This window comes from Polypterus senegalus, chromosome 1 (genome assembly GCF_016835505.1).
Source record: "Polypterus senegalus isolate Bchr_013 chromosome 1, ASM1683550v1, whole genome shotgun sequence".
In the NCBI taxonomy this organism is placed as follows: domain Eukaryota; kingdom Metazoa; phylum Chordata; class Cladistia; order Polypteriformes; family Polypteridae; genus Polypterus; species Polypterus senegalus.
In genome coordinates, this window is record NC_053154.1 from 85184439 (window position 1) to 85197553 (window position 13115).

Below are 13115 nucleotides of genomic sequence, written 5' to 3' on the forward strand. Positions count from 1 at the left end.
GACAAACTGCATGCACGGGTTTTTTTTTTTTACGCTGTCTTCCTTTAGCGGACATTCACTTTTTCCACCGTGTGCTTTGTTTCCACAGTAGCTGCATTTATGAATATGCTTATCAGACGCTTCATATTTTTTGCTGCCTTTTCAATTGTGTAATTCGGTTTTGTTCAGCTCTTTGGAACTGTTGCTTTTATCTGTGCACTGCATCAGTTCACGTGAGCCACTCGTGTACTTGCATCGAAGGTTCCCAGCTGTGCTGGTGCCATCTCGTGCTATGTCCATAGCTTTATTTAATGTTACCTTAGTCCTGGCACTTAAAACTTTCTCTGGCAGTTTCGCTGAGTTTGTGTCAAACACCACCCTGACCATCTCATCTTCCTCTCCATAAGCACAGTCCTTCACCCGTGAATATTTACCCGTGGCAGTTTGCTATTGGATTGCCGCTGACGGATGGCCTTATATGGGCAGGCACTAAATTACAAACGCCAGCGGCAGCCTGTCTATGAACTTAATTTAAAGTGTAGGGTTTACATCGTGCTTTGTTTCAAGTAGCAGAACTCGCTTCTTATTGTTTCGCTGCCTTCTCAATTATATAATGCATGTTTTCTTGGCGCTTTTTGAGGTCTTCCTGGTTTTCTATGTACTGCGTGATTACGTGGGAGGCGTGATGATGTCACACGAAACTCCCCCACGGCGTTGAAGCTCATCTCCATTACAGTAAATGGAGAAAAACTGCTTCCAGTTATGACCATTACGCGTAGAATTTCGATATAAAACCTGTCCAACTTTTGTAAGGAAGCTGTAAGGAATCAACCTGCCAAATTTCAGCCTTCCACCCACACGGGAAGTTGGAGAATTAGTGATGAGTCAGTGAGTGAGTGAGTGAGTGAGTGAGTGAGTGAGGGCTTTGCCTTTTATTAGTATAGATATACACATATATATATATATATACACATATATATATATATATATATATATATATATATATATATATATACACACATATATATATATATACATACAGTGGGATGCAAAAGTTTGGGCAACCTTGTTAATAGTCATTATTTTCCTGTATACTGTAAATCGTTGATTGTTACGATAAAAAATGTCAGTTAAATATATCATATAGGAGACACACACAGTGATATTTGAGAAGTGAAATGAAGTTTATTGGATTTACAGAAAGTGTGCAATAATTGTTCAAACAAAATCAGGCAGGTGTATAAATTTGGGCACCGTTGTTATTTTATTGATTCCAAAACTTTCAGAACTAATTATTGGAACTCAAACTGGCTTGGTAAGCTCAGTGACCCCTGACCTACATACAGAGGTGAATCCTATAATAAGAAAGAGTATTTAAGGGGGCCAATTGTAAGTTTCCTCCTCCTTTAATTTTCTCTGAAGAGTAGCAACATGGGGGTCACAAAACAAATCTCAAATGACCTGAAGACAAAGATTGTTTACCATCATGGTTTAGGGGAAGGATACAGAAAGCTGTCCCAGAGATTTAAGCTGTCTGTTTCCACAGTTAGGAACATATTGAGGAAATGGAAGACCACAGGCTCAGTTCAAGTTAAGGCTCGAAGTGGCAGACCAAGAAAGATTTTGGATAGACAGAAGCGACGAATGGTGAGAACAGTCAGAGTCAACCCACAGACCAGCACCAAAGACCTACAACATCATCTTGCAGCAGATGGAGTCACTGTGCATCGTTCAACCATTCGGCGCACTTTACACAAGGAGATGCTGTATGCGAGAGTGATGCAGAGGAAGTCTTTTCTCCGCCCACAGCACAAACAGAGCGCTTGAGGTATGCTCAAGCACATTTGGACAAGCCAGCTTCATTTTGGAATAAGGTGCTGTGGACTGACGAAACTAAAATTGAGTTATTTGGGGATAACAAGGGGTGTTATGCATGGAGGAAAAGAACACAGCATTCCAAGAAAAACACCTGCTACCTACAGTAAAATATGGTGGTGGTTCCATCATGCTGTGGGCTGTGTGGCCAGTGCAGGGACTGGGAATCTTGTCAAAGTTGAGGGACGCATGGATTCCACTCAGTATCAGCACATTCTGGAGACCAATGTCCAGGAATCAATGACAAAGCTGAAGCTGCACCGGGGCTGGATCTTTCAACAAGACAACAACCCGAAACACTGCTCAAAATCCACTAAGGCATTCATGCAGAGGAACAAGTACAACGTTCTGGAATGGCCATCTCAGTCCCCAGACCTGAATATAATTGAAAATCTGTGATGTGAGTTAAAGAGAGCTGTCCATGCTCGGAAGCCATCAAACCTGAATGAACTAGAGATGTTTTGTAAAGAGGAATGGTCCAAAATACCTTCAACCACAATCCAGACTCTCATTGGAACCTACAGGAAGCGTTTAGAGGCTGTAATTTCTGCAAAAGGCGGATCTACTAAATATTGATTTCATTTCTTTTTTGTGGTGCCCAAATTTATGCACCTGCCTGATTTTGTTTGAACAATTATTGCACACTTTCTGTAAATCCAATAAACTTCATTTCACTTCTCAAATATCACTGTGTGTGTCTCCTATATGATATATTTAACTGACATTTTTATCGTAACAACCAACGATTTATACAGGAAAATAATGACTATTAACAAGGTTGCCCAAACTTTTGCATCCCACTGTGTATATATATATATATATATATACATATATATACACATATACATATATATATATATATACACATATACATATATATATACACATATATTATATATATATATATATACACATATATTATATATATATATATATACACACATATATATATTATATACACACATATATATATTATATATACACATATATATATATATATACACAAACACACACACACACATATATATATATACACACACTCTTTGGGGTGCGAGCAACTGTTGCTGGGGGTGCCAGAATCCATCAAGGAAGAAAAATGAAAAACATTATTTGTACAAAATCTTAATTTATTTATCCATTCCTAAATAATTAAATGGGCAGGCTGTTTCGTATCAGTGCAATATGCTGCTTGTTAAAACGGATGACTCCCGCTCTTACGTGCAAGTCTGCGTGGATATTATGAACTATCGTATCTGTTCAAGTTCTATTTAAATAAAAGGAATTTTTATTTAGTCGACAGAAATATCTTTGGTAGGAATGTAGTACTAGGTTACATCTTGCCTGAAGAAGGGGCCTGAGTTGCCTCGAAAGCTTGCATATTGTAATCTTTTTAGTTAGCCAATAAAAGGTGTCATTTTGCTTGGCTTTTCTCTACTTTGGTAGGAATGTAAGTTAAATGTAGGCATCATTGCATAAATTTTTCTTCACCATAGAAATGTAAACAGTAAATCCGCCTTACATTCCAACCAAAGATATTTGTGTTGACTAAATAGAACTTGAAAAGATATATTTTTTCGAATGTGATCACGCAATTCAGATTGAGTTGATGTGCACTACATCGCGCCCGCATGCTATTGTGGTTTCGCCTGCGTGCCTCAATAAGTCACCCTCCCCTGATTTCTTTCAATCAGGTTCGTATTTGTAGGATGTGTTGTGTTCAAGTTACACTCCGTGTTTGTCAATCATTGTAAAGATAACAGGTTTCATTCATCGATTCGTTTCTTACTGCATCAATAAACAGCTCGTCTTCCTCTTTATCTGAGACATGACACAGTGCATGCACGGGTTTTTTTTTTTACACTGTCTTCCTTTAGCGGGACATTGACTTTTTCCACCGCGTGCTTTGTTTACGCAGTAGTTGCACTTATGAATATGCTTGTATGTGTCACACGCTTCATATTTTTTTGCTGCCTTCTCAATTGTGTAATTCGGTTTTTGTTCAGCAATCTTTGGAACTGTTGCTTTTTGTCTGTGCACTGCGTCATTTCACCTGAGCCGCTCGGTGTACATGCATCGAAGGTTCCCAGCTGTGCTGGTGCCATCTCGTGCAAAGTCCACGGCTGTATTTAATGTTAGCTAAGACCCGGCACTTAAAAGTTTCTTTCGCAGTTTCGCTGAGTTTGTGCCAAACACCACCCTGACCATCTCATCTTCGTCTGCATAAGCACAGTCCTTCACCCGTGAATATTTAGCGGCAGTGTTTCTACTGGATTGCTGCTGACGGACGGCCTTATATGGGCAGGCACTAAATTACGCCTCCCACGGCCATCAAGCAGAAGTCTATTATAATATATGGATGAAAAAATAGTTTCCAGTTATGACCATTACGCATAGAATTTCGAAATGAAACCTGCCCAACTTTTGTAAGTAAGCTGTAAGGAATGAGCCTGCCAAATTTCAGCCTTCTACCTACACGGGAAGTTGGAGAATTAGTGATGAGTGAGTGAGTGAGTCAGTGAGTGAGTGCTTTGCCTTTTATTAGTATAGATACATATGTATTGTATGTCTGTGTTGGCTATTTGCATGATCAGGTTATCTTTTAAAATTATCATCAGAAGTAAATCATTACACTTAAATCAGACTTAAATGAAGGCAGACAAATGTCTCAAATAATGAGGTCAGAGGTACCCGCTGAGGTTAAAGAAATGATAACTTACATTATACATATTTAGATCCGCGACACACTGATTAAACTGGGAGCTAGGAGGCAGAATCTCAAACATTGGTTGCAAATGTTGCTGATGATCTTGTGAATGCTGCTGATGGTCATTTAAATGCTGATTTTGTGGTCCCAAATGTACATTGACCAACTGTTGCTGCTCCTGAGAAAATGTCTTATGAGATTGCTGAAATGAATGAGGCAGCTGTGATGGCTGCTGAACTGGTTGACTAGTGTGTGGATTTGGCAAAACTGATTGTACTGGTTGAAGAGGTGTTGGATGCCCTTGTTGTCCACCTTGCTGTTGCTGATGGATGGTTAAAGGCTTGTGTGCTTGACTGTAAGAATAAGGAGGCAGTCGCTGATCCATTGGCTGTTTACTGGTGTCCAAAGGAACGCCCTGTAGGAGTAATAAGAATGAAAAATATATTATTTTCAACAAAAAAGAGCAAAACATATTAATACACAAATAAAAATAATTTTTGCAACGTATCCTAGCATATTTTTTACTCTCTGTAAGCTTTAAATAATGCCAGGTGTACAAAACATGTTTCCCCCTCATATAATGAAAGCCTATCTGACAATTTACATATTTATTTTTGATTAATTTATGCTTACTTTACATGTTTGCTTTGATTTGGACAGTAATCATACACACATCAGAACAGGATCTGCTACACATACTACCAAGCGTATCTGAATCAAGTGCAATGATGGTCTATAAGGCCACTCATTTTCTTAACTGTTTAATATGGTTAAAAGTAATGAAGAACGAGCACCTAGTTCATTTTCTGTGAAAGTGAATCACTACATATTCAAAAGCTGGCACAAGCCCACATATACATACTACAGAGTCATTTACTGTAAACACAGACAAGTCTTTGCAATGTGGAAGGAAAACAAGAGTCCCAAAAGGAAAATCACACAAACACAGGAAGAGCTCTACATAAAACCAAAGTTTGGAATCAAACTTGAAACCCCAGCTTCATATAGCAGCTAAGATGAGAAAGCTCCTCCATTGTTACACTGTATATTAATGTTAAAATGGTTAAAAAAGGTTATCCAAAATGTAAAATAATCAGTGTTACTGTAATTGAATAAAAATTCAAAAAACTCAAAAAAGCTTTTTAACACAACATGAATAGTCAGATAAGATATTACACATGTTCACATTATATGTGCAAATATCATTTATTTGCCAAGAACAAAAACTCAATCATAAAAGTAAACAAGGTCAATTGAAATAAGCCAACAGTTATACCACTGGAAACCAAATTAATTAGCTTTATATATCAATCATTTGTAACAACAAATAATGCGGAAGCTAATGTTTTCAATGACCTTTCTTCCATGTACACTGAATGCGGTCTACTGGAGGGGAACACAGTACTTTCCAGAAACCTGACAATACAGTATATTGATGGCATAAGTAAAGACAATGAAATATTGAATCATAGACAATCTTTCCATCCAAATGCCAAAGAAAAGGAAAACAAAAATCACAGAAGACATTTGTTTTTCTACAGTGTCTATATAATAATGTCATTCTACCAAAATGTTTTCACAAATATATTAAACAGTTAATTACAAACAATAAACTAATATTCCTTTCATTGACAGAGTTTACTCATATAATAAATGAAAAATATTTAAAAAAAAAAAATTATACAGACTCCTGCTTTTAAGATCTTAGTATTTGAAACTGCAGCCATTGGGCAATTTGGAATATGAAAAACAAACAAACAAAAGATAAAACAGCACTTTTTGGTGATGTCAATGCAGTTAATGTTACTTACAGGAGCAAGGATATCAGTTATAAAGATAGGCATTATAATAATACCATTTAATACATGATTGACAGAGCAGGAATAAAAGAGGTGTCTTACACCTTCACATAAACATCCGGTTTAAAATCTTTTATTTTTTTTATTTTATCAAAGAGTAATATTTACCCGAAAAGCTGCAGCAACTGATTATATTTTGGAACACATTTTTTTACAGTGTATGTTATTTATTTGCACAAGAAACATTATAACAAAACAGAACTCTGACAAGTAAGAATAATATACACATTTTAAAAAATAGATCTTTTTATGCATTACTTATTAAGAACAACTAATGCAGACATTTCACATCTGTTTAACTTTTGGAAAATAGAGGGACTGGACACCATAAAACAATATACTGTGTTTATGGTTTAGTTTACTATATAAAAAGGCCATCATTACATTAATAAATACAAAAGATAAGCATAGCTATACTGTAGATAGACAGAGATAGATACTTTATTATGTATGTTTAATTATGAATAGACAGTGTTATAGGCTCCCTGAGTGCACGTTTTATAAGACACTGTCTTGGACTATATATAGAACATAATTTTACCACTGATGATGCAAAAATGCTCAAGGCAAAATATTCCACTTTCATGAAAAAGATACAGTTTGAGTCTGATTTTCTGTTAGTATTGCACCCTGTGCCAGAATAGTCTATGTCCTATCAGTGACTCTAAATTGTATTAAGGTGTGTGAACATACATGTATAATTCTGTTATTTCTCATTTTCAATGTTATAGGAAGTAGTTTAATCTCTGTATAAGTCTCCATATAAGTATTAGATTTACAGTGGTGTGAAAAACTATTTGCCCTCTTCCTGATTTCTTATTCTTTTGCATGTTTGTCACACAAAATGTTTCTGATCATCAAACACATTTAACCATTAGTCAAATATAACACAAGTAAACACAAAATGCAGTTTTTAAATGATGGTTTTTATTATTTAGAGAGAAAAAAAAATCCAAACCTACATGGCCCTGTGTGAAAAAGTAATTGCCCCCTGAACCTAATAACTGGTTGGGCCACCCTTAGCAGCAATAACTGCAATCAAGCGTTTGCGATAACTTGCAATGAGTCTTTTACAGCGCTCTGGAGGAATTTTGGCCCACTCATCTTTGCAGAATTGTTGTAATTCAGCTTTATTGGAGGGTTTTCTAGCATGACCCGCCTTTTTAAGGTCATGCCATAGCATCTCAATTGGATTCAGGTCAGGACTTTGACTAGGCCACTCCAAAGTCTTCATTTTGTTTTTCTTCAGCCATTCAGAGGTGGATTTGCTGGTGTGTTTTGGGTCATTGTCCTGTTGCAGCACCCTAGATCGCTTCAGCTTGAGTTGACGAACAGATGGCCGGACATTCTCCTTCAGGATTTTTTGGTAGACAGTAGAATTCATGGTTCCATCTATCACAGCAAGCCTTCCAGGTCCTGAAGCAGCAAAACAACCCCAGACCATCACACTACCACCACCATATTTTACTGTTGGTATGATGTTCTTTTCTGAAATGCTGTGTTCCTTTTACGCCAGATGTAATGGGACATTTGCCTTCCAAAAGTTCAACTTTTGTCTCATCAGTCCACAAGGTATTTTCCCAAAAGTCTTGGCAATCATTGAGATGTTTCTTAGCAAAATTGAGACGAGCCCTAATGTTCTTTTTGCTTAACAGTGGTTTGCGTCTTGGAAATCTGCCATGCAGGCCGTTTTTGCCCAGTCTCTTTCTTATGGTGGAGTCGTGAACACTGACCTTAATTGAGGCAAGTGAGGCCTGCAGTTCTTTAGACGTTGTCCTGGGGTCTTTTGTGACCTCTCGGATCAGTCGTCTCTGCTCTCTTGGGGTAATTTTGATCGGCCGGCCACTCCTGGGAAGGTTCACCACTGTTCCATGTTTTTGCCATTTGTGGATAATGGCTCTCACTGTGGTTCGCTGGAGTCCCAAAGCTTTAGAAATGGCTTTATAACCTTTACCAGACTGATAGATCTCAATTACTTCTGTTCTCATTTGTTCCTGAATTTCTTTGGAAATATCTTTATGTTGGCATGATGTCTAGCTTTTGAGGTGCTTTTGGTCTACTTCTCTGTGACAGGCAGCTCCTATTTAAGTGATTTCTTCATTGAAACAGGTGTGGCAGTAATCAGGCCTGGGGGTGGCTACGGAAATTGAACTCAGGTGTGATACACCACAGTTAGGTTATTTTTTAACAAGGGGGCAATTACTTTTCACACAGGGTCATGTAGGTTTGGATTTTTTTTTTCCCTAAACAATAAAAACCATCATTTAAAAACTGCATTTTGTGTTTACTTGTGTTATATTTGACTAATGGTTAAATGTGTTTGATGATCAGAAACATTTTGTGTGACAAACATGCAAAAGAATAAGAAATCAGGAAGGGGGCAAATAGTTTTTCACACCACTGTATATGTGTTATGCATGCATTATGCGTCTTTGCCAGTCTGTTGGAGGTTGGGTTTGAAAGGTTATTTTACCCAAACAAGGAATTGAAAAATTTTAATAGCAATGGGGCAAACTAGGATATCAACAACAAAATTTCACACCTATATACTCTGAATTAATCCACATTTTATTCACTGCATGAGCAAATTTGATACATGATAATCTTTGTTAATTTTTACATTGATATATTATTTCAGTTTAGTTAGCTTGGAGAAAGCACTCAAAACATTCACCGGTAGCTTGAAATGACACATCTCAACGATAATCCTTATCCAAAAATGTTCTATACGGGAGCTAACCCTTGATTGAATGAAATCCCAGATACCACTTTTCTGGATTTAAGAATAACACAGTAAGAGTAATTAACAGGTGCCTTGGTGATGCAACAAGTAGTAATTATGCCTTAGATTGCTTATATTTGGAAAGACTTGTAATATATTATCATTTCCTCACTCTATAGGTGGATTTCCAAGTCATTAGACTTCCATCATGGCAACTGAAGTACATTCAGTGTAAGAAATTCAATGTGTGCAGAAAGTATTCAGACCCCTTCACTTTTGATCTACACTGCTCACAAAAATTAAAGGTACACTTTTTTTTATTGGGCCTGGCATGAAATCAATTAAACCTGTCTGATAATTTTCTGGTTGGTTAAGCAGCTGAGGTCATTGTTAATCACTTTCAGCTGTATTGGTGTTCATGGACTTAACGACAGGTGCACTAAAGTGGCAACAATTAGAAAACCCTCAAAACAGGACTGGTTTTACATGTGGAGGTCATTTCAAGTTTCTCCCTCTTGATCTTTTTTGGCTGGTTTTCCACTCGTGCTAGTTTTGGCTTGAGTAATTATCTCTACTGGCAGTATGAGGCGATTCCTTAACCCTACAGAAGTTGCACAGGTTGTCCAACTTCTCCAGGATGGCACATCCACACGTGCTGCAGCAAGAAGGTTTAATGCGTCTCCCAGCACAATCTCCAGAACATGGAGGAGATTTCAGGAGACTGGCTGTTATTTTCGGAGAGCTGGACAGGGCCGTAGAAGGTCCTCAACCCATCAGCAGGACCGATACCTGCTCCTTTGTGCAAGGCGGAACAGGCTGAGGGCCACTGGTGTGAATGTCTCTACCCGAACAATCAGGAACAGACTTCATGAAGATAGCCTGAGGGTCCAATGTCCTGTAGTGGGCCCTGTGCTCACTGCCCAGCACCGTGGAGCTTGACTGGCATTTGCTCGAGAACACCAGAATTGGCAAGTCCGCCACTGGCGCCCTGTACTTTTTACAGACGAGCAGGTTCACCCTGAGCAGCTGTGATAGACGGAAAGAGTCTGGAGAAGACAAGGAGAACGATATGCTGCCTGCAATGTCGTTCAACATGACAGGTTTGGTGGTGGGTCAGTGATGGTCTGGGGAGGCATATCCATGGAGGGACGCACAGACATCTACTGCATAGGAAATGGTGCTCTGACTGCCATAAGGTATCGAGATGAAATCCTTGAACCCATTGTCAGACCCTACGCTGGTGCAGTAGGTCCTGGTTTCCTTCTAATGCACGACAATGCCCGGCCTCATGTGGCAAGAGTATGCAGGCAGTACCTGGAGGATGAAGGAATTGAAACAATTGAATGGTCTTCACAATCCCCTGACTTAAACCCAATAGAACATCTGTGGGACATTATGTTTCGGTCCATTAGGCGCCCCAGGTTGCTCCTCAGACTGTACAACAGCTCAGGGAGGCCCTCATACAGATCTGGGAGGAAATGCCACAAGACACCATCCGTCGTGTCATTAGGAGCATGCCCCGACGTTGTCAAGCATGCATACAAGCTCGTGGGGGCCACACAAGATACTGAAAAGCATTTTGAGTAGCAGAAATTAAGTTTCTGAAAAAATGGACTAGCCTGCCACATCTTCATTTCACTCTGATTTTAGGGTGTCTACACAATTGAGCCCTCTGTAGGCAGAAAACTTTTATTTCCATTAAAAGACTTGGCATCCTTTTGTTCCTAAGACATTGCCCTGTCGTTATTTGTATAGATATCCAACTTCATATTGAGATCTGATGTATCTAATGTGTTTCTTTAAAGTGTTCCTTTAATTTTTGTGAGCAGTATATTTTGTTATGTTGCAGCCTTATACTAAAATAGTTTAAATTAATATTTTTCTAATCAGATAGCACTTAACAACCCAAAATTAATTTTAGGAATATCTGGCAATTTATTGAAAATAACAAAATTGTTTATCTAACAAATAAATAAAATGTGGCATGTAAAAGGGTGAAATAAAGTGAAGAGGAGATTGTGTTGTTTGAATCGCCATCTGTTAAAAAAGTTAAATGTTCACAAAATAATAAAGATAAAATAAAATAATAGACAGAAAAAAGTATATTTAACAATCACTGCAAGACATTACAGGTCTGTGAGAGAAACTCTTGACTTTTTCATTTACTATAATTTAAGAATCTAAATGTTGCTCTTGTTTAGTAAATTAAGCCAGAAATAAAGATTATACAGTAGATGTCAGAATTAAATATTAAATCACTTATTATAACATTATAAAGACTGTCAAATTATTTAAGAAACAAATCATGAATTTTATACTGTTATACTGATTCTAAAAAAATTAACAAATGATTTTGTTGTAGCGGACTATTGTATGAGGGGCGTTCAATAATTTGTCTAACTCAGTAGGAAAGAAAAGAGTTTTCAGAAAATTCTTATATTTTTCAATAATACAGATAGGTCCATAAATATTTGGACAGAGACAACTTTTTTCTAATTTTGGTTCTGTACATTACCACAATTAATTTTAAATGAAACAACTCAGATGCAGTTGAAGTGCAGACTTTCAGCTTTAATTCGCTGGGTTGAACAAAAAGATTGCATATAAATGTAAGGAAACTAAAGCATTTTTTAATACAATCAGTTCATTTTCGGGGCTCAAAAGTAATTGGACAATTGACTCAAAGGCTATTTCATGGGCAGGTGTGGGCAAGTCCGTCGTTATGTCATTATCAATTAAGCAGATAAAAGGCCTGGAGTTGATTTGAGGTGTGGTGCTTGCATGTGGAAGATTTTGCTGTGAACAGACAACATGCGATCAAAGTAGCTCTTCATGCAGGTAAAAGAAGACATCCTTAAGCTGTGAAAACAGAAAAAACCCATCCGAGAAATTGCTACAATATTACGAGTGGCAAAATCTACAGTTTGGTACATCTGAGGAAGAAAGCAAGCACTGGTGAACTCAGCAAAGCAAAAAGACCTGGACGTCCACGGAAGACAACATTGGTGGATGATCGCAGAATCATTTCCATGGTGAAGAAAAAACCCCTACACAACAGCCAATCAAGTGAACAACACTCTCCGGGGGGTAGGCGTATCGATATCCAAGTCTACCATAAACAGAAGACTGCATGAAAGTAAATACAGAGGGTGCACTGCAAGGTGCATGCCACTTATAAGCCTCAAGACTAGAAAGGCTAGATTGGACTCTGCTAAAGAACATCTAAAAAAGCCAGCACAGTTCTGGAAAAACATTCTTTGAACAGATGAAAACCAAGATCAACCTCTACCAGAATGATGGCAAGAAAAAAGTATGGAGAAGGTGTGGAATAGCTCATTATCCAAAGCATACCACATCATCTGTAAAATATGGTGGAGGCAGTGTGATGCTTTGGGCGTGCATGCCTGCCAGTGGCACTGGGACACTAGTGTTTATTGATGATGTGACACAGGACAGAAGCAGCCGAATGAATTCTGAGGTGTTCAGAGACATACCGTCTGCTCAAATCCAGCTAAATGCAGTCAAATTGATTGGGTGGTGTTTCATGATACAGATGGACAATGACCCAAAACATACAGCCAAAGCAACCCAGCAGTTTATTAAAGCAAAGAAGTGGAAAATTCTTGAATGGCCAAGTCAGTCACCTGATCTTAACCAAATGAGCATGCATTTCACTTGTTGAAGACTAAACTTCGGACAGAAACGCCCACAAACAAACAGCAACTGAAAGCCGCTGCAGTAAAGGCCTGGCAGAGCATTAAAAAGGAGGAAACCCAGCATCTGGTGATGTCCATGAGTTCAAGACTTCAGGCTGTCATTGCCAGCAAAGGGTTTTCAACCAAGTTATAGAAATGAACATTTTATTTCCAGTTATTTCATTTGTCCAATTACTTTTGAGCCCCTGAAATAAAGGGATTGTGTTAAAAAAATGCTTTAGTTGCCTCACATTTTTATGCAATCTTTTTGTTCAACCCGC

General features: G+C 38.0%; 1 protein-coding gene across 3 annotated transcripts in view; it reads right to left on the reverse strand.

The window, feature by feature from the left end:
* Nucleotides 1-13115, reverse strand: part of LOC120528501 (CREB-regulated transcription coactivator 2) — a 269051-nt gene that overhangs the window by 32650 nt on the left and 223286 nt on the right. For all 3 annotated transcript variants that reach the window (XM_039752689.1, XM_039752695.1, XM_039752681.1), the window contains one exon: nucleotides 4572-4973. In XM_039752689.1, the coding sequence (XP_039608623.1) occupies nucleotides 4572-4973 (402 nt within the window). The remainder of the gene's footprint in view (nucleotides 1-4571; nucleotides 4974-13115) is intronic.